General features: G+C 45.9%; 2 protein-coding genes across 4 annotated transcripts in view; one reads left to right on the top strand and one right to left on the bottom strand.

Moving 5' to 3' along the window:
- Positions 1 to 4,514, bottom strand: part of LOC136629184 (gastrula zinc finger protein XlCGF57.1-like) — a 20,365-nt gene extending 15,851 nt beyond the window's left edge. For 2 of the 3 annotated variants that reach the window (XM_066605347.1, XM_066605350.1), the window contains exon 1: positions 3,179 to 3,336. The gene's annotated coding sequence lies outside the window, so the exon portion shown is untranslated. Of the gene's footprint in view, positions 1 to 3,178; positions 3,337 to 4,461 lie in introns of those variants that run through there. The other variant, XM_066605348.1, reaches the window with a different exon arrangement.
- LOC136629171 (gastrula zinc finger protein XlCGF57.1-like) lies at positions 3,665 to 20,950 on the top strand. The gene is made up of 7 exons (XM_066605333.1): positions 3,665 to 3,704; positions 11,097 to 11,229; positions 11,428 to 11,607; positions 11,690 to 11,813; positions 11,896 to 11,960; positions 12,480 to 12,582; positions 18,803 to 20,950. Exons 2-7 carry the CDS (start codon positions 11,173 to 11,175, stop codon positions 19,876 to 19,878), a joined length of 1,605 nt encoding a protein of 534 aa, XP_066461430.1. The 5' UTR covers positions 3,665 to 3,704; positions 11,097 to 11,172; the 3' UTR covers positions 19,879 to 20,950.

Raw genomic sequence — 20,950 nt, 5'->3', positions numbered from 1 at the left:
GCTCCACCCCACTGGCTCTTCCACACATTCCCAGCTAATTTTTAGATACACAAAATGATGTAAAATGGTGCAGAGTCTCAGAGACCGTTCTGCAGATGTCTGTACGGGGCCGGAGCGTCTGCCGGTCAGGGGGCCGGAGCGTCTGCCGGTCAGGGGGCCGGAGCGTCTGCCGGTCAGGGGGCCGGAGCGTCTGCCGGTCAGGGGGCCGGAGCGTCTGCCGGTCAGGGGGCCGGAGCGTCAGGGGGGTGAGGTTTCTACCGGGGTCACTCTCACCGGCATTTTTCATTCTTGCTTTTCCCCATCTCTGCCTCCCCAGAGCCATAACTTTATTATTAGCCATCCTAGCAGTTTAATGAAAGCTTCATTTTTGTGTAATAAGTTGCCATTTTAAACCGCTTCCTAACCCAGGAAAAAAATATGGAACATTCTGTGTGGGAAGCAGTTGTGGCATGCTTACATCGTATGGACGGTGCAGGCTTAGGAGCGGAGTTTATGGCATTCACAGAGGGAGTGAGCAGTGACTGATGTAACAGCAAGGATCAGTAATGACACCGATCCCCGCTGCCAGAAGTATCACAATAATGGGAAATGTACACTGCCAATGTATGCAATCCTATGCAGAAAGCCGCGATTTGACAGCGTGAAAACTCGTGCCGTAATAAATCGTGGCAGAGCAGGGCGCCGGACAGATGAGCCGCGGGTTACTGAAGGGGCATGGGTGGCATCCCGTTGTGAGAATTCTCTCAGTCGGAATCCGACCTGGCCGTCTGCGTTCACCTTAAAACACGTAAAAAAAAAAAAAAAACAGTCATAAATATAAAGAACTAGCTGGCGCGACAGACATTCGTTTTTATATATCTAGATATCAACCAATCACAGTGCAGCTTTCATGTTACCTCAGCGGTATAATATATAGCAACCTATCACAGCGCAGCTTTCATGTTACCTCAGTGGTATAATATATAACAACCAATCACAGCGCAGCTTTAATTTTACCTCAGCAGTAAGAGAAATAACAACCAATCACAGCACAGCTTTCATGTTGCCTCAGCAATATAAGAAATAGCAACCAATCACAGCACAGCATTCATGTTACCACAGAGGTATAAGAAATGGCAACCAATCACAGCGCAGCTTTCATTTTACCTCAGCAGTATAATATATAGCAACCAAGCACAGCACAGCTTTCATTTTACCTCAGCATTCTCAATATCCAGCAATTGTCTTGCGAAACGTTCGGCGGATGCATCATTTTGTAGTTGACAGACAGACAGACATTCCTTTTTATATATATAGATGACATCAGGAAGTGAGAGAATTAGATTCCGTACATAAAATTTGGACGCTAATTCTTTTGCACTTAGGCCTCATGTCCACGGGGAAAATCGGGCCCGCTACGGATTCTACATGTAGAATCTGCAGCGGGTCCCTCCTGCCCCGCGGACATGAGCGCTGAAAATACGAATAAATAAGAATTTACCTATCCGTAGCGGGCGGCGAAGCTCAGCTGTTCCTCACGGCCGGATCTTCTTTTTCGGCCGGCGAATGAATTCCTCACGCCGGCGGCACGTCGTCGACGTGCCGCGCGCATGCGCCGGGCACATCCGCCGAGCCGAAGCAAGGGAGATGCGGCCGTGAGGAAGAGAAGAGCTTCGCGGCCCGCTGCGGGTGAGTAAATGCTTTTAATTCCTATTCCTATTCCTGGTCCAGATTTTTTCATGCTCCATTTTTTTTTAAATCCCTTTTATTGACGATCCGCGGGTATTTATCTACCCGCGGGTGGTCAATGCATCCCTATGGGATGCGGATCCGCATGCGGGAGATCCGCTGCGGATCCTAAATCATATTTTCCCCGTGGACATGAGCCCTTAGAATTGAATAATCGAGTTGGGACCCATTAGCTTTTCCTATTTATGACATTATCAGTGCTCGTGCCAAATTTCACGTTTCTATGACATCGGGAAGTGAGAAAATTAGTGGCAATGATGGAAATCGATCGATGTACGTGGGGGGGGGCGTAACTTTCGACGACGCTCGCGAGCCATTTATCGTAGGATATTTGTACTATGCCTATAATCTTCCCAGGAGTGTACTCAACAACTTCCCAAAGTTTCATGGCGATCGGATGAATGGTGTAGTAGCGCATAAAGGACAAACAGACACACAGACAGACAGACAGACACACAGACAGACAGACAGACACACAGACAGACATATATATAGATAAGGCCAGCCGCACGCGATCGGGTCGGACACCGCCTGCAGGAGCCGGGGATGGACCCCCACCCTGTGCCCGGCTGGCATCTGCGTTTACCTGCCTTTTCTTCTTCCCTGTACTGAGGATAGCCCGCACGTCGTCGCTCGGCGATGACACGGAATCTGCAACCTTTGCGCAATGTCAATTGCCGAAGGGCTGCGGGTCAGACGGACGCCACTGAATTCAATGGACGCCGGCCGCAAGGAATCTGCCCACAAATAGAACATGCTGCGATTGTTTCCGCTCGTGGGCAGGAGAGCGTTTTCTAAATATCATGCTGTGGGCGGTACTTTCTGCAGAACCCGGAGGTGGACGCCCGATCCGGATCCACAATGCCAACATGCCCGTGTGCAGGCGGCCCATCTTGGGATCGTTGCATCCATAAGAGCTCAAGATGAGTAACTGTCTACTCAGGGGAAAAGATTCGGGTGGCGCCAGGGGGCGCCTGAAACCCTGTATAAAAAAAAAAAAAAAAAAAACTAAGCCAAGATGCATTTTTCTTCATTTTGTCTACCAGAAAAACACAATAAAGGGATCAAAAATTCCAAAGTGGGACAAAAAAACCCCAAAGAACAAAACATGACTCATCATGCAAAAAAACCCCAAAAACCACGCCCTCACAAACTGTCAGTCTGTTAAAGAGCCGTCGGTGTTTGTAACGCTCGCCTGATATTGACCAGTAGTCGGCGCTGTTTGGGGCGCACGAGGGGCGCAATGTGTCAAACAAGTGAGAATACAAGAAATCAGCATAAAGCTAAATGCACAGAGGCCAGCAGGGGGCGACTCGTGGTCGGTGCAGCAGTAGGTCCGGCTGGCAACAGCATCTGCATAGAGCTTGTGTGTCCCTCTCTTCCCATACACTCCGGTGGCTCACAGGGGCTCCCACCCCCGGGTGTTCAGGCCGCTCCGCAGCGCTCTCACCTCTATGTCCGAAGGGCTCCATTCTCCAGGTATTGATTCCTCCGGGGAAACAAGAATGTCCCGGTCTTCAATGGTTAATCCTCCCCTCCCCCAGCGGTCCTGATGGGACACACAGACCTCCACCTGCAGAGCAGCAGCTTCCAGGACCTGTGATGATGTCACCGTCATGTGATCAGTCACATGTGTGGGAGGAGCCAGGGATTGAACCACTGGTAAGTCTGCTAAATCACAATGGCTCCTCCCACACAAGAGTGGTCACATGGGCACAAGAGGTCACTCCAGCATATATTGCTTTTCAGCCCCACTTCAGTAGCATTGAGCAATTCCAGCAACCTCATTGGTTGTTGGGTACACCCCTCCCCCTATTGAGCTGCGCACGAGGATACAGTTACAGAAAAGCAATCTATGCGTCCCTGTAGGATTCTGCATACAACCCTCCGGCCTGTGATTTGGGCTCCTCCCACACCGGTGGTCACATGACGGTGACGTTATCACAGGTCCTGTATGCTGCTGTCCGGCGCTGCAGGTAGGAGGGTTTTGCAGTCTGATGTCAGTAACTAGACTGGGGCTGTTATGGAGTTCGTCCTGCTGTTACTTGGGTTTCACAAGTCCATCATCACAGCAGGGAGGGAGGGTGACCTCTGACCTTTGTGGGGGCAGGAAGATGCAGAGTTTAAAGGGCCAGGCCCCTCCCCCACTCCGGGGTGCTCACAATAACCACCGGCTATAGATGGGACTTATGTATTAGATTAACTCAGTTACTTCACACATATAGATAACAGCCATCACTAGGGGAGGGAGTAGATCGGCCCCCATGGACTGCCGGCAGAGCGGACGGCGCCTGTTAGGGGATGGATCGTTTTTTTAATGCAGCCAGGGCTTATTTTCAGGCTTATATTTCAAGCCCCTGTAAATCCTGGCAGAGGAGCGTTACCAGGTCACATGACGTACAGCGCCACACAAGGTCACATGACGTACAGCGCCACACAAGGTCACATGACGCTGTAGCGCCAGACAATCGCTATATTTCTGCATTAAACCTCAGCGATATCACATAGAACACAGCTGCGATATCGCTGCGGCCCTGTACATGTACGCCCTCCGGGGGCAGCTTTATATGGAGGGGTCGGGAGCTGATCCTGCTCCATACAGGTCTGACTCCTGCCCAAACCAATCAGGGTTCCCCCACAGCTCCTTGCCGATGAGATTGCGAGGTGTCGTTGGTTGTCAGCGCCTTATGAATGCCCCACGGCTGCCAGGGATGATTGCCTATTACAACATACCTGTGGCACATCTAGGTAGACGGCGTGTCAGAACACAGGATGGTACGGCATCAGACTGCAGGAGCGATCAAATGATCGGAGGTTCAAGTCCAAACTAGAAAAAGGGAAAATACGATTAAAACAGAGTTTTTCTGTATTGTTCTAGAAAATAAAGAATATTAAAAGTTTGAAAAAACCCTTTTCCCATATTAAAAAAAAAAACCAAAACCTATTGGGTATTACTGCATCCATAAAGCGCCATCTACCAAAGTAACACATTATTTACCCTGAATGGTGAACGTTGTTTATATGCACCGCGCCGGGATCGGGTGTTTTTGGGCCCTTACCGTGCGCTGTTTGCACCCCCCCTCGCTGACAAGGATCGGGAATGGAGGAGAGCCCAACGTGCCCAGTCCCACTCCATTGACAGAAATATGGTGCCCCGGCCCGGGCACTACAGACTGTCATACGGTGTGTGAGCCGGGTATGGGGGACAGAGAGGTTTTGTTGTGGGTTATTCTCTTTCTCACCCTGTTAGACAGGACGGAGTTAAAGGGATTTTTAGAAAAAAAATTCTATACTTACCCATTCCTCCCCGTCAGTCTCCTTACCAGATCTCCTCCCCGATGTTCTCCCGGCCCCTGCGGTCCCCCGGGTCACCTCACCTCCAGCCGGCCGGATCCCCTTCCTGTTATGTAGTGTCCATTAGCTACAGTTCACTTCCTGCAGGCCGGTGTACCCGGCCACTAGTCATGTGGCTTTCACTGCCCATCAGGGAATGCCGAATCCTCGTCAGCCTGCTTTAGTGCTCAGTACCACTACACCCCCCGCTACAGAGACAGCAGAGTAACATCATTGTCCCTCTGGCGCCACGAACTTTTACCACCTTGTTATGACTTTATAGTGGAAGGTGGAGACGACTGCTGCCGTGACATAACCAGAGGTCCAAGTAACAACTACTGCTTGCATCGTCCACAACCGCCAGGCCGATGGCTGCAGTAATAGTTGTACTCCATTATCGCCAGCAGTCCCATCGAAAGTGATTGGTGTGGCACTAATAATGCTCAGACAATGCTCCATCCAAGTTGCTCCTGCTGTGGGGGTTCAGTGAGCCAGCAGGGGGACATAGGCCCTCGTTCTCAGCATTGGTGGGTTCCATTGGTCAGACCCCCACTGCTCAAACATTTGCTACCTATCATGTGGATCGGTGATGAACGTTGATCATGGGATCACCCCTTTAACACTCTGCAGAAGCTGACAGACCCTCGACTTGAAGACGTGATCATTTGTTCGGTTGGGCAGTACACCGCATTACTTAAGTAGTGCAGTCTACTAAACCTATGACAGCAGCCTGTTAAACTCCGCAGGAGGCTGGGTCTAGTAGGCTGAGTGCCATGTCATGCATGGAGGTCTTTGTTAGGTTTCTAGTTTCCATGGGAACCCATTGCTTCCTTGCAATCACAATGCGACATGCCAAAGGGAGACAGAAGGACCCCTCCCCCATGTCATCTGCTTACAGTCTGCAATCGCTATTGATTGTGGCAGATAAGGGGTTATACTTGCAGGATCTGAGGTTTCTCCATATAGGATGATTAGAGCAGGAGCCTGGCTGTTGGTGGTCAGTAGAGATGAGCGAACCTACTCGTTTCGAGTAATTACTCGATCGAGCACCGCGAATTTCGAGTATTTCAGTACTCGGGTGAAAAGATTTGCGGGGGCGGGGGAAGGCGTGGCAGAGCGGGGGGTAGCAGCGGGGAACAGGGGGAGCCCTCTCTCTCTCCCTCTCCCCGCTGCAACCCCCCACTCACCCACGGCGCCCCCCGAATCTTTTCGCCCGAGTACGGAAGTACTCGAAAATTGCGGTGCTCGGGCGAAAAAGGGGCGTGGCCGAGTAGGCTCGCTCATCTTTAGTGGTCAGTCATACCACCGCCTTAAAAAGATGTATGTGCAGGTTTAAAGCCCATTAGTGAGGCCAGTAAAAAGACACGTTGGCTATTACTAAGGGGTTAATAATAGAACTGGTGCGAAAAATGGTGCGATAGCGTGCTCGCCAACGTGCCATGCATTTGGGATTAGAATTCGTATTGCATTGCTTGTATGAAATGGCATTCTTCACGCATGTGAAAGGATCAAAGTGTTTCCCATAGACTTCTAGTGGATACACTGCAGGCACACCGCACGGCACTCTGATGCCATAGGAAATGACGGGCTATTCCTGCCACGGGAATGATAAAAGTAGGATATGCTGCGATGTGCCAGAATATCGTTCGTGTGAATAAGCCCTCAGGCTGTCTGGTCACATGATCTGTCTGGTCACATGATCTGTCTGGTCACATGATCTGTCCGGTCACATGATCTGTCCGGTCACATGCAGCCATGCCCATACGCAGTGGACAATGGTCACAAAATGCTGCCGGTAACTATTGACTGTAGCTTGTCTGCGTGTTGTCAGCTGGACCATGTGGTCCATACCATAAGCTTCGGATTGGTGGGGGGCGTCAATCTGATTCTTTGCCCGGGTGCACGAAAACCTAGCTGCACCTCGGAAAAGACCTCTTAGACTTTACAGAACTATGTAAATGTGGTACGGCCATCATCTTACCCTCCCTCCAGCTGGCTCAGAGTGAGAGGAGTTCCGGCGTCCTCCCCGGTGACTTGGTACGGCCATAATCTTCCCCTCCCTCCAGCTGACTCAGAGTGAGAGGAGTTCCGGCGTCCTCCCCGGTGACTTCTCTCCACCTTCCCGGCTGTTCTAAAGTATGTTTTTTCTAAAGCCATAGCGCTTCAAGTAGAACATAGATGTCTGCAATATATGTGCCTGTCAGGATTTCATGCTGCCCATTGGTCCGGCAGCTTAACCCCTTAGTGACCACCCATACGCCTTCTTACAGGGGTCACTAATGGGCCTTATTCCAATGCACACAGATGTTCACAGCACAGTATATTGGAATAAAGAAGATATGGGTGCCGGTAGAAGCAGGAGCTCAGGTGTCTGATGAAAGCCGGGAGCAGAGAAATCTCCGATCTTAGCCATTTAAACCTTTACATGCCGCAGTTATTGTGAATGCGACATGTAAAAGGCTGACCTGGGGAAGGGGGCTCCCTCTGTAACTCATTAGTCCCCCACAATATTGCGAGGTGTCGATGGGTTGCTACGGCACCTGAGTCTGCCATCTATGGTGGCCTATAAGGCCTGGCCAGAAATAGAATTTCCTAGCAAATATAATACACTGAAATAACGAAGTATTTCATTACCGTATGTTATAGAAATGATCAAATGTTCTGACATTCAAGTTCTCTAATGGGAAAAAGATAAGAAGTAAAAAAAAAATATATATAAAAAAGTAAAAACCCTACATTTCTGCCCTTACTAGGTGAAAAAAATCCTAACTTTCCACGTAAAGAGGTAGTCCATTATTTAACTTGCACAGTGATCACCATGTTAAATAAAATATGTAAAAACAGGACGAAAATAGCTAATTTTGCATATATCTGACAAAAAATGGAATTCAAATAGATCAAAATGTCATATGAACCACCAAATGATACTATTAAAAAGCACAAAAAATACCCCTTAGGCCGCTCAGTTCCTGCTCATGGCTCTTCCATTCCCCCCCCCCCCCCCCCCCCCGTTCAGTGTATGTCTGAAGGTGTGGACTACACTAGGAGGGCACAAGGTCCTGATCAGTGTATGTCTGAAGGTGTGGACTACACTAGGTGGGAACAAGGTCCTGATCAGTGTATGTCTGAAGGTGTGGACTACACTAGGTGGGAACAAGGTCCTGATCAGTGTATATCTGAAGGTGTGGACTACACTAGGAGGGAACAAGGTCCTGATCCGTGTATATCTGAAGGTGTGGACTACACTAGGAGGGAACAAGGTCCTGATCAGTGTATGTCTGAAGGTGTGGACTACACTAGGTGGGAACAAGGTCCTGATCAGTGTATATCTGAAGGTGTGGACTACACTAGGTGGGAACAAGGTCCTGATCCGTGTATATCTGAAGGTGTGGACTACACTAGGTGGGAACAAGGTCCTGATCAGTGTATATCTGAAGGTGTGGACTACACTAGGTGGGAACAAGGTCCTGATCAGTGTATATCTGAAGGTGTGGACTACACTATGAGGGAACAAGGTCCTGATCAGTGTATATCTGAAGGTGTGGACTACACTAGGTGGGAACAAGGTCCTGATCAGTGTATATCTGAAGGTGTGGACTACACTAGGTGGCAACAAGGTCCTGATCAGTGTATATCTGAAGGTGTGGACTACACTAGGTGGGAACAAGGTCCTGATCAGTGTATATCTGAAGGTGTGGACTACACTAGGTGGGAACAAGGTCCTGATCAGTGTATATCTGAAGGTGTGGACTACACTAGGAGGGAACAAGGTCCTGATCAGTGTATATCTGAAGGTGTGGACTACACTAGGTGGGAACAAGGTCCTGATCAGTGTATATCTGAAGGTGTGGACTACACTAGGTGGCAACAAGGTCCTGATCAGTGTATATCTGAAGGTGTGGACTACACTAGGTGGGAACAAGGTCCTGATCAGTGTATATCTGAAGGTGTGGACTACACTAGGTGGGAACAAGGTCCTGATCAGTGTATATCTGAAGGTGTGGACTACACTAGGAGGGAACAAGGTCCTGATCAGTGTATATCTGAAGGTGTGGACTACACTAGGTGGGAACAAGGTCCTGATCAGTGTATATCTGAAGGTGTGGACTACACTAGGTGGCAACAAGGTCCTGATCAGTGTATATCTGAAGGTGTGGACTACACTAGGAGGGAACAAGGTCCTGATCAGTGTATATCTGAAGGTGTGGACTACACTAGGTGGGAACAAGGTCCTGATCAGTATATATCTGAAGGTGTGGACTACACTAGGTGGGAACAAGGTCCTGATCAGTGTATATCTGAAGGTGTGGACTACACTAGGAGGGAACAAGGTCCTGATCAGTGTATATCTGAAGGTGGGGACTACACTAGGAGGGAACAAGGTCCTGATCAGTGTATATCTGAAGGTGTGGACTACACTAGGTGGCAACAATGTGCCATTCAGTGTATGTCTGAATGTGTGGATTACACTTGGTGTGAACAAGGTCCTGTTCAGTATATGTCTGAAGGTGTGGATTACACTAGGTGGGAACAAGGTCTTTTTCTGTGTGGTGTTCCCGTTTTGGGATGATCACCCTACCTGTAGGCAGGGTTCCCTTTTTGTGCTTTTAGTTGTCTTGTGAGAGATGGCACTCACAAGACAACAAGGACCCTTGATATGGGCTATGTATTATGACCAAAATACAAACCAATACCTCGTACCTATTAGTAATTCCATCTGCCTATGTTAGTTTGTACTATTGGTAAGGTTTTTTTTTGGCATCTGTTGTCTTTTTGTGGTTGTTTGTATGCACGTTCGATTTATGTTTCTTGTTGATGTCCTGTCGTGCATGCATGTCCTATCCCTTCTTTCTCCTTTCCATAAAATGCCTTGCATGTTGGTTATGGTGCTTTACCGCTCAGCATGGACATAACACTGAAAAAACCTGCTGTGGGTCCTTCAATACGCACAGCACATAGAAAAAAATGCAGTTTTTTTTAAGACTGTAACAAGGCAAAACACAAGAAAAGGTAAAATAATGTGGTATTGGCATTGTCATACTGACTGCAGAATTAATTTAACATATTATTGATCTCACACAGAGAACGTCAGAAACAATAAACAAAATGAAAAGTCTTGCCAGAATTGCATGTTGTTAGGACAAACATAGGAAAAAGAAATGACCAGAATGTTATATGGGATAAATGAGGACGAAACCTGCAAAAAACAAGCCCAATAAAAATGCTGTGACTCTTGGAATGCAGCGACACAAAAACCAAGGTTCTGCATCTAGAAAAATAGCAAAGCATAAGAAAACTGTATAAACTTGGAATCTCTGGAATTGCGCTGACCGGAGAATGTGATCACATTACTTATTCTGAACGCCGTAAAAATGAAATCCAGAAACAATTGCGGAATTTCCTCTTTCCCCAATCCCTCTGAAAAATTAATAAAGGTCATGCAACATAATATAAGGACCCGAAAATGATGCTATTAAATATATAACTTGTCCAACAAAAAACAAGCACTCCTATAGTGAGTCTATGGACAAATTAAATAATGATGGCTTCAGGAATGCGATGGTGAAAAATATGGAAAATCATAGTAACATAGTATGTAAGGCTGAATGAAGACAATGTCCATCTAGTCCAGCCTGTCTATCCTCTTGTGTTGATCCAGAGGAAGGCAAAAAACCCCAAGGCCAGAAGCCAATTAGCCCTTTTGGGGAAAAAATTCCTTCCCGGCTCCCTAATGGCAATCAGACTGTTCCCTGGATCAACCCCTAATAGTTCCTACCTGCCTGTATGCCCGGATTAACAATTAACCTAAGATTTATATCCTGTAATATCCTTCCTCTCCAGAAAGACATCAAGTCCCCTTTTAAACTCCTCTATGGATTTTGCCATCACCACTCTAAAATTGGCCCATCACTAAGCAGTTACAACTACTGATAGCCTTCTTTAATATCTGCATACATTTTTATTCTTGCTGGTAAATATATTTTTATATGGAATTTTATCTGGTTTTTGCATTGGTTCATCTTATTTTCATTCAGGATCCTCTGATGATATCATCTATAGAAGAGATTTTTCCTGATTGGCTCATCAAGATTGGAGAAAGACCGAAACAAGATGGCAGAGAGTATAATAAATCTCACCCTAGAGATACTCTTCCAGCTTACTGGGGAGGTGAGAGATTCTGATGATGTCACACTACATCATTCATATCTATGGTAATAACAGATGATGTCACTGGAGAGGGGAGAGATTCTGATGATGTCACATTACATCATTCTTATCTATGGTAATAACAGATGATGTCACTGGAGAGGTGATGGACTCTGGAAATGTCTGTAGTGATATTTATTACTGTCTCCCCATATAAAGGATTACACAGTAGTGAAGAAGACCTCTAGTGATGGCTGTCGGGCCCCTGTCTGTGATGGATGGGGGAGGCCCCTGAGCCCAATCACGGGGCCCCCACCTCACCCCCTGATACATGAGGACATCAATGTACAGAAGATTCTAGAACTCACCAAGAAGATGATTGAGCTTCTGACTGGAGAGGTGACGCTGCAGGGAATGCTGGGACATTATACAGTAACAGCACTGGAGGCTTCTGGGTGATGACTGTATATTGTGTTGTCAGGTTCCTATAAGGTGTCAGGATGTCGTTGTCTATTTCTCCATGGAGGAGTGGGAGTATTTAGAAGGACACAAGGATCTGTACAAGGATGCCATGATGGAGGCCCGCCAGCCGCTCCCATCACCAGGTAATAGACAGGACTAAATACACGGGTTCTTTATTATCTGTATGTAAAGAACGACTTCAGTGTCTGTCTGTGTTTCCTCCAGTTCCATCCAGTAAGAGAAGCCCACCACAGAGATGTCCCCATCCTCTTCTTCCACAGGACCATCAGGTAGATGGAGATGTCCCTCTGATCTGTAGAAGGCTGTGAAGCTCTTGTCTTCAGTCTTATTAGATGTCTTCTACTTGTGTGATGAGGCCAGTGGAGATGGCAGGATTACTGCTGACCAGAGACATTACATGTTGTCTGGATCTTCTCCCAGTTTTCTGGCGGTGGAGACTGCTGGTGGGAATAAGGAGCCAACAGGTTGGATTTATATCTATCTGCTCCTTTATTTCCCCCGAGACAAACAGCGGATGTGTCTGGTAGACGCTGATCTCCTCTACTGAGACAACGTGCAGCGTGTCTAGCCATGCCGGATATACATGAGTATGAGGTTCCTGAGGGGTCATTGAGCCACCATCTAACATCTATGTCCGGCTTCTAGACCTGCAGCTATGTGCCTCAGATAACTACTGCTGTCAGGTCATTTTTGATCATCGTGATGACTAATGACCTTTTCTTGTCATATAAAATCTTCCAGATGACTTCTCCAACCGTCTGTTGACTTTTACAATATTTGTCTCACAGCTTTTGTATCAGGATGAAGATCTGACCAATATTAATACTACAGAGACAAATGTGAGGGTCAAGCAAGAAATTAAAGAGGAGATTCCTACAGGTAACCGCCCAGGTGAGTAGTAACCACTAAATAAAGGGGAGAAAAGTCACATAAGATGCACTCTCTGAACAAATACCCATCTATAACTTTCAGCTGGGTCTCTGAAGCCGCCTATTCATTGGTGTTACTAGAGTCTTAATAGATCAGAGGCACAAGCCTCAAAGCATAATCTCTGTTCCCTGCGGAATAAGAGAGAAATTGTGTATTTATATACTGAATATCAGTGACCGCTCCATCCATGACAATATGGCAGGCTTAGATACAGCGGCTCAGCTGTAGTATTCCTCTATGGTGCTGTCACTAAATGATATTCAGATACTAGCTCTACGGAGTGATAGCAATTACAGTGCAGTTACTTCCAGTGATCACAGGTGGGGTATTCTCTGATTGCAGTCCTCATCATTCAGGTTTCTTCTCTCTTCGGGCCCACATTGCCATGAAGACCTTTGCTAGCCATGATTGTGCGCAAAAACTTCTCCCACTTCTTCTGCTCCTCTCAGTGTCCCCCACCTCCAGGCCTTCTGCCCTACACACAATACTAGTGCTCCACAAAAGGTTATGATGCTCCTTTAGCACTACCAAAAATTAATAGTGGCCCTTGGAGTCTGGTTGGAATTTTTTTTACTACATTTTTTTTTGCCTTCCTCTGGATCAACATTGGGGCTAATAGGCTGAACTGGATGGACATCGGTGTTTTTTTAGCCCTTCACACTGTTAGCTGCTCCCATATACTGGTGCATCCATAGTACCCCCCACATGTTAGTGCCCCCTTAATGCACCCACTTGTTAATAGTGCCTCCTTTCTGCCTCTTTTGAATCTTGATGGTGCTGTTGTTAATCTTGCACTAATGAGCTATAGTCTTCACTTTGTGTTTTTTAGTCCTCCTCCTCTGTCTCTTGTACTCTGGTGATGGGATAGTGATGGCCACTACACAGTGTCCTGTGGTGTGAGGAGCACTAGCACTAATTAATAAAGGATTACCATCAGCATGGTCAGTCTAAGGCCGGTCTCACATGACTGGATTTGAAGATTCCTTGATCGGCGTCCGCGCTGACCTTTCGCGGTTAAATGCAGGTGTTCAAAGACCTGCATTTCAAATTTTCCTTCACACTCAAGGATACAAATCACGTATTCCACGAGTGGAAAAAAAATGGCAGAATGCTCCATTTTACTGCGGATTCTATGTGGACGGCCACTATTGATGTCAATGGAGACGCCCCACCTGCATCCCATGCGCATTTAACATTGCTTTAGGGCTGCTGGTACCCGCGTCGTGGCTAAGGACAGCGTGGGAAATACAAACAAGCAAAACAAAAAACCTGACTGCCCATGACCGTCTGTGCGCCTCTGTGGTCATATACAGTAAAGTGTCATATGTAGGGTCACCGGCCGGGCTCACAGACGGAATCTGCTGTGGGCCTCCTTCTTGCGGAATCCCACCCACTCATGTGAACCCGGCCTAAGGACCCTTTTACGGGACGACATGTCAGGTGCAGATATCCAACGGGTTGTTTCCAGCAATGATCGTTCCTGTGCTTTTAGGCCAGCTTCACGCTGGCGTATTTGTGCATACAAAATTGGCATGTGCAATACGCAGAGAATAGAACCCATTGATTTCAGTGGGTTTGTTTACAGTCCCGTATTTTGTGACTACTCGTTTCTACGGGTCGATCGGTGTTCAGTTTTGATCAGAGAATTGATTATTGTTCGCCGTTCAGTCGAAGCTGTATTTACACTGAACGATAATTATTTTTGCGGGATACTGGAATCTGAATAATTTATTGGCCCGTGTACAAGGACCCTCCTTGTGGTGAGGAGGGTCTGCGGAGAGTGGATGGACACCAGCCCATCTGGTAGTTGAGTTCTGCCTCCAACTCTTTCAGATGCCAGAAATGTACACAATTGGAGAACAGATTCTGAGTAGTTTTCTCCTAATATAACGTCTGAGCCGATTATAAGGGGGTTGAGGATAAAGTAATGGCTTCCAGAGATGTTTCTATGATGGCCCCAAAGTAATGTAAAGCTGCAGCCCCATAAATATTAGGAAATGCCTTAACATACAATGGTTATCACTCCGTCCTTCTATGAACCCTCATTCCATAGTACTTAGAGGAGCCATTTACACTTCTGTGTTTTGGGGAATCAGGAAGAGTCTTAAAGGCAGGACTGCCATCAGGGCAGGGTAAAAGCTTAAAGAGATCCCCGCTGATCACTGGCTGCTTCCTAGAAGTGTTATTAGCAATAATACTTACACTCCTTGTCAAAACCCATTCCGCCCTAGAAGTTGTTGGATGGAATGAAACTTTCTGTGAGATTGTAACATTGATATGTCAGTGATTACAATATCAGAGCAAAAGGGGAATTTATTGTGGCAAACTGAAGCCTTGAAGAAAGGCTCTAGTGTAGAGGCCATAGGGTTGGGGGTTGTGGATGATGCAAGCGGTAGTTGTTACTTGGTCCGCTGCTTGTTATGTCACGGCAGCAATTGTCTCTACCTCCCACCTGGCCGTGACTATCAAGGGGACTAGAGTAAATAACCTACAATAAAACCTTTCTATATCACTCCATACCTATATCATGCACAGTATACCAGTTTGTAGTGCCCAGTCACTACACTAGTACCCTGTTGGGTCACTTCTAGCTTGGATACAAGATGATGTGATCAGGCAGGTATGGAGGCTCTAGTACTCTGTTGGGCCACCTATAGCTTGGGTACAAGATGGGATACAGGCATGGATGCATACAGGTTCTGTATTGTATCCTGCTGATGTACGATCCGACATCTTGTGCGATACCCAGGGACGTAGGAAGTGAACACAGTTTTATTTGTGTCAACACAATTCAGTCAGAGGGAACCTCATGTTCAGAAATCTCTGGCTGTCTTATTACATCACATACAGGGTTTTATATATTGAGTAGGCAGGCTTAATAAAAGCTAACACTTATTGGCTAATCTTCACACAAAGACCAGGAAATAAATATTTACTTTCACTTTAGCAAGTTTCACTTTAGCGAATTTAGGGAGGGGAGGGGTAGAGAGTGTGAATAAAGTGAGGAAGGTTAGTAGGTGAGTTCCAGGACAGGCTCCTGGTATCTGGTCACACAGTGTATCTTGGCTACAACTAGTATCACCTAGATGACGATTAGATACATAGTAAAGCAGACTGTGTGGGAGCCCTTAGACACACTTGTGTTTTTTTTAACACAGATGTCAATGGGACTTTCTAATGTTAAAAACGCATCGCAAGTTTGTGTTTTGCGATTTTTGTGCGATGCGTTTTTTAACATTAGAAAGTCCCATTGACATCTGTGTTAAAAAAAACCTGCAACATTAATGCAGCTTTAAAAAAACACAAGTGTGTGAGAGCCCTACTTTTGTTAAAGAGAGAAACCTCTTCTAGTCAACTATGTTTATAGCAACGGAAGTTAATAAAAGGTAAAGTTAGGTAAAGATAATATGCTTCAGCCTTCGGGCTGATAACTGAGAAACTATAGCTTGTGAGTCTTCGTACCACAGCGCAACATATCGCTCCACCTTTGCTGTAATTAAGCCCCCAGATTGTGCAAACTCATAGGCTTTCGAAGTAGGCGTCCCAAATGGTCCCATACATGTTCTGTTGCTGATGGATCTGGTGCCCAGGCATGGAGGCATGTGGCAATGTTGTGGAAACATTTCTGTGGCCCCCTTGTGTGTTTGGCCAAGCATTATCTTGCTGGAAAATGCTTCTTGGAAGCCACCATGAGAGAAACACATGTGGCTGCAGGATGTCATGAACATATCGCTGAGCTACTAGGGCTGACTGACTGTAATTTCCGATGGCCCCCCTAGACCATCACACCAGCAGGGGGCAGTATGCCTCTCAAGGCAAGATTGAGTGCCTCACTCTGAGGTCTTCATACACGAACACATCTGTCATCAGTACCCAAACTAAACCCAGATTTCTCGCTAAAGACAACCCTAGTTCCACTCCAAAGCAGCCCAATTTTGTTGTTCACGACAAAACTGCAAATTAAGGCAATGGGGGTGCCAAAGGCAGTACACGCAATGAGTACCGTGAAACCGAATGTCCTTCAGTCAAGCACCTGGTTCCAACAGACAAAAGGGTGTAACGATGGGGCCGCCTGGATGGCAGACAAGTAAACAGTTGGAGCTGCTCACGAACAATCAGATGGTCCTCTCTACTGGTGGTCTTTGAGGACATCCTGAGCCCAGTCACCTTGTGTGCCCTCACACATCCGCTGGTCCAAAACCCCCCTAGCAGTCTGGTCAGGACGCCCAGGTGGCAGGCATTTTGTTGATATGACCATTCAGCTTCTCACATTCCAATAATGCGCCCCTCTCAAACTATCTTACCTGGGTGAAATCTTTTTGATTGTGTTGTAGAGGCGTCTAGCGGTCAACAAGCGCTACACGATCGGAAAAAGAGGTCACTCCACACAAGTAGGGTCTGAGATCCTGCTCTGACGTGATGGTATATAGTAGTATTGCATGTACTAAGCTGTTTTATAGATGAGCAGTTCTAGATTTGCTGTACACTGTGTGTTACTGACATCCGGCTTCATGGGAGATTTTATGAGTTCTTTATGGAAAAACAGAAACTAATCTTGGTGCGGTAATGGCCGAACTCTCACTGAGAAAATGCAACATCGTGAAGATTTTGCTGCAGCGTTATGCAATTTGCAGGGTTCATTCAGAAAGGCAAGATATACAAATTTATGCAATTTTAAGCCAATCACGTGATCCAAGAGCATGATAAGTGAAAACCAGTCTGTGAAGCTAATATTGGAGATCTTATCACAATGAAACTGCTTTGTGTGGATGTTTTTTGGCTGGATAAAGATCTAAGGGGCTGCACCACAATTGCACGCTATTCCCTATCCACAGGCTACCTTCACCATTAAACTTTGAGATTACATTTGACTCAGTGTTTTACCTTTTTTAATATGAATGAGGGAGAGGGGTGAAAATCAAATTTCTCTCACAAGGTGCCATCTGACCTAAATCCGACCCTGGTCAGCCCCACCCTAGGGCAGTATTCCAGCATTATTGAAATGAATGCCACATAACGTTAACCACTGTAACTGCTAGCCACTGTATTACCCAACATGGTGACCCCAATATTTACTGATCATCCTGTTTATTTTGCCAAGAGACATGTAACTGCTAGGCCGCCTGCAGACGGCCGGGTCAGATCCAGCTGCGAGAATTCTCGCAGCGGGCACTCGACCCGAGCACCTGCAGAGAGCACCACATATTCACCCTCATGCGCAGGGCGGAGCCGGCGGCCAGGGAGTGACATTTCTCTGCGAGCCCCGCACAGAAATAGAACATGCTGCGGTTTGTTTGCCGCGCAAGATTTCGCGCGGACAAACCATGGCCATCTACATAGGATTGCGTTTGCTAACGCAATTCTGTGGCAGCTTCCACAGGCGGCAATTCCGCGGAATTTCCGCCCGTCTGCAGGCGGCCTTAGAGAATTAAGTTCAGAACAATTTACTTAATTTCTATGTGTTGACTTTCTTCATAGTGTTGCATTTTCTCTATGAGGCAGTGTAAAATACACTTTTATTTAGCATGGCCTAATGATCTATAGGGCACAGAAACCCATGACTTCTTCATATATGACCATACTGCTCCTCCACTCCGCGATAAAGTGCATGCAGAAGTCAGGGAGTGTGTGAGATGGACATCACCCAGTAGCACTGACTCACTGATTTATGAACCTATGAAGATGGAGGCTTCACCACAGAAGGGGAAAACTGCAAGAGAACAACCTGGTGACCAAACATCATGATCTACTGGTTCTCACTCTGAGGTCTACTGTTAAATTGGGATCTATGTGGTCACCACTATATTCGGTTTAATTCACACCAGCACTGGAGATTCCATTCAGAGCTTCAGTCACTAAATTGCTTTATAATAAAAAATTAACTAGTGCTGAATGCAACCCTATTTTATCATGCAAAATGTCAAATGGACCCTATTATGTGGTATCCGTTTGGTTCTGTTATCAGATGGAGCCATTATGCAGGGGATTCTGTTCTTCTGCTCCAATAACCTAGAAGCAAAATGGAATTGACATAACCAATATGAACAACTTCCTAAATCCATTAATGATTACATTTTGCTGCTTGACTTGTAATTTGTATGTAAATGTTTTTCTAAAAATGTTCTATAATCTCAGTATCATGTTTAAGGTTATATAGTAAAATCAGCTTTATTCTTGGTAGATGATGATATCGGGAGCTCAGAGGGACATCTGATATCTAAAGATTCTAAAACAGAGGATTGTGGTATCAAACAAGATACCTATGAAGAACCTGCCATTATCCCAGATATTCCCTCAGCCCTTCACAGCAAAGATCCATCATCTGATCCTCCTACACAGGTCCCATCGTCTGATTCATCACAGGCCGATAAGCAAAATGAAAGTCACACAACAGAAGAACATCAAACAGGGGAGAAGTCGTATTCATGTCCAGAATGTGGGAAATGTTTTGCTAAGAATAGAAGTCTTGTTAAGCATCAGAAAATTCACACAGGAGAGAAGCCGTTTTCATGTCCAGTATGTGGGAAATGTTTTACCCAGAAATCAAATTGTATTCAACATCAGAGAAGTCACACAGGAGAGAAGACATTTTCTTGTACAGAATGTGGGAAATGTTTTACTGTGAAGAAAAGTCTTGTTATACATCAGAGAACTCACACAGGGGAGAAGCCATTTTCATGTTCAGAATGTGGGAAACATTTTACGGCAAAATCAAGTCTTGTTAAACATTGGAGAATCCACACAGGGGAGAAACCGTTTTCTTGTTCAGAATGTGGTAGATGTTTTACAGAGAAGAAAACTCTTGTTATACATCAAAGAATTCACACAGGGGAGAAGCCATTTTCATGTACTCTATGTGGAAAGTGTTTTTACAAAAAGTGTGATCTAACTGCACATCAGAGAACTCACACAGGAGAAAAGCCATTTTCATGTTCACAATGTGATAAATGTTTTATTTCAAAATCAAATCTTGTTGACCATCAGAGAACTCACACAGGAGAGAAGCCATTCTCCTGTTCAGAATGTGGGAAATGTTTTATCCGGAAAGCAAGCCTTTTAGAACATCACAGTCGTCACACAGGGAAGAAGCCATTTTTATGTGCACAATGTGGAAAATTTTGCTTTACTAAATCAGAGCTTGCTGTACATCAGAGAATTCACACAGGTGAGAAACGATTTTCATGTTCACAATGTGGGAGATGTTTTATTCAGAAAGCTAATCTCCTTAGACACTACAGAACTCACACAGGGAAGTAGCCATTTTTTCTTCCCTCCAAGTTCACTTTTTTGAAAAATATTACAAGTTTAAGATAGAAGTTAGTCAATGTAAAATAAGATGTCACAGAAGAGAAAGATGCTACGTCCACACAGGGCATGCTGGTTCCGTAACCTGAAATACTACGCAAATGCACACATGGAATACCAAAAGATAGTAAACTGCAAACTGGACTCACGGGCAGACATATGCATTGACTGACAAATGCCCAAAACACTCACCTAGCATACCTGCACGTAGAAACATGGAATTGCTATGGTATGAAGTATTGGTTCATATTTTAGCCAAGACACTTAAGCCCACAAGCTCACCAACAAGGGTCCTTGTTGTCTTGTGGGTCCCTACTCTCACAAGACAACTTCCCCATGAATCCTGCCTGCAAACGAGGTGATTGTCTCAATAGGGACAGCCCCACGCTGTAACCTAAGGACCTAACTCACTTGAGATAGTAAACCATCAAAGCAGACAGGGCACCGTTTATACCAACACACTAGGTAATGCATACCACACAGAAACATAACTCTTCGTACACCACATGTCTGTTCACCTTCATTGACACACAGAACATGTCACTATTCACAACATACCAACAAACATGCATGGATGTAAACACAAGGGATATGAGGAAACCAACTTCCTCTAGCCAGAGGGGCTAATATATATGTGTAGCAGACAAGTGGGGATTGGCTGGCTATAGAAATCCACACCCAGCCAGATCAAACTTCTCACACTTCTGAAGGTGTGCTCCTGGAAACCATAGAATGGTAGAGGTGGAAGGGACCTCCAGGGAAGGTACCTCAGTGCAGGATTTACTAAATCATCCCAGACAGATATTTATCCAGCCTTTGTTTGAACACTTCCATTAAATGAGAAATCATGGTAACCAGATCCAGACATTGATCACCCTCACTGCCAGAAAGTTTTTTCTAATATCTAATTTGTGTCTCCTCCCTTTCAGTGTCATCCCATTGCTTCTAGTCTTTCCTTGTGCAGATGAGAATAGGGCTGATCCCTCTGCACTGTGACAGCCCTTCAGATATTTGTAGACAGCTA

This window comes from Eleutherodactylus coqui, chromosome 5 (assembly GCF_035609145.1).
Source record: "Eleutherodactylus coqui strain aEleCoq1 chromosome 5, aEleCoq1.hap1, whole genome shotgun sequence".
NCBI classification, from domain to species: Eukaryota; Metazoa; Chordata; class Amphibia; order Anura; family Eleutherodactylidae; genus Eleutherodactylus; species Eleutherodactylus coqui.
The sequence above is the reverse complement of the archived record's forward strand: the minus strand, read 5'-3'. Positions and strand labels throughout refer to the sequence as shown.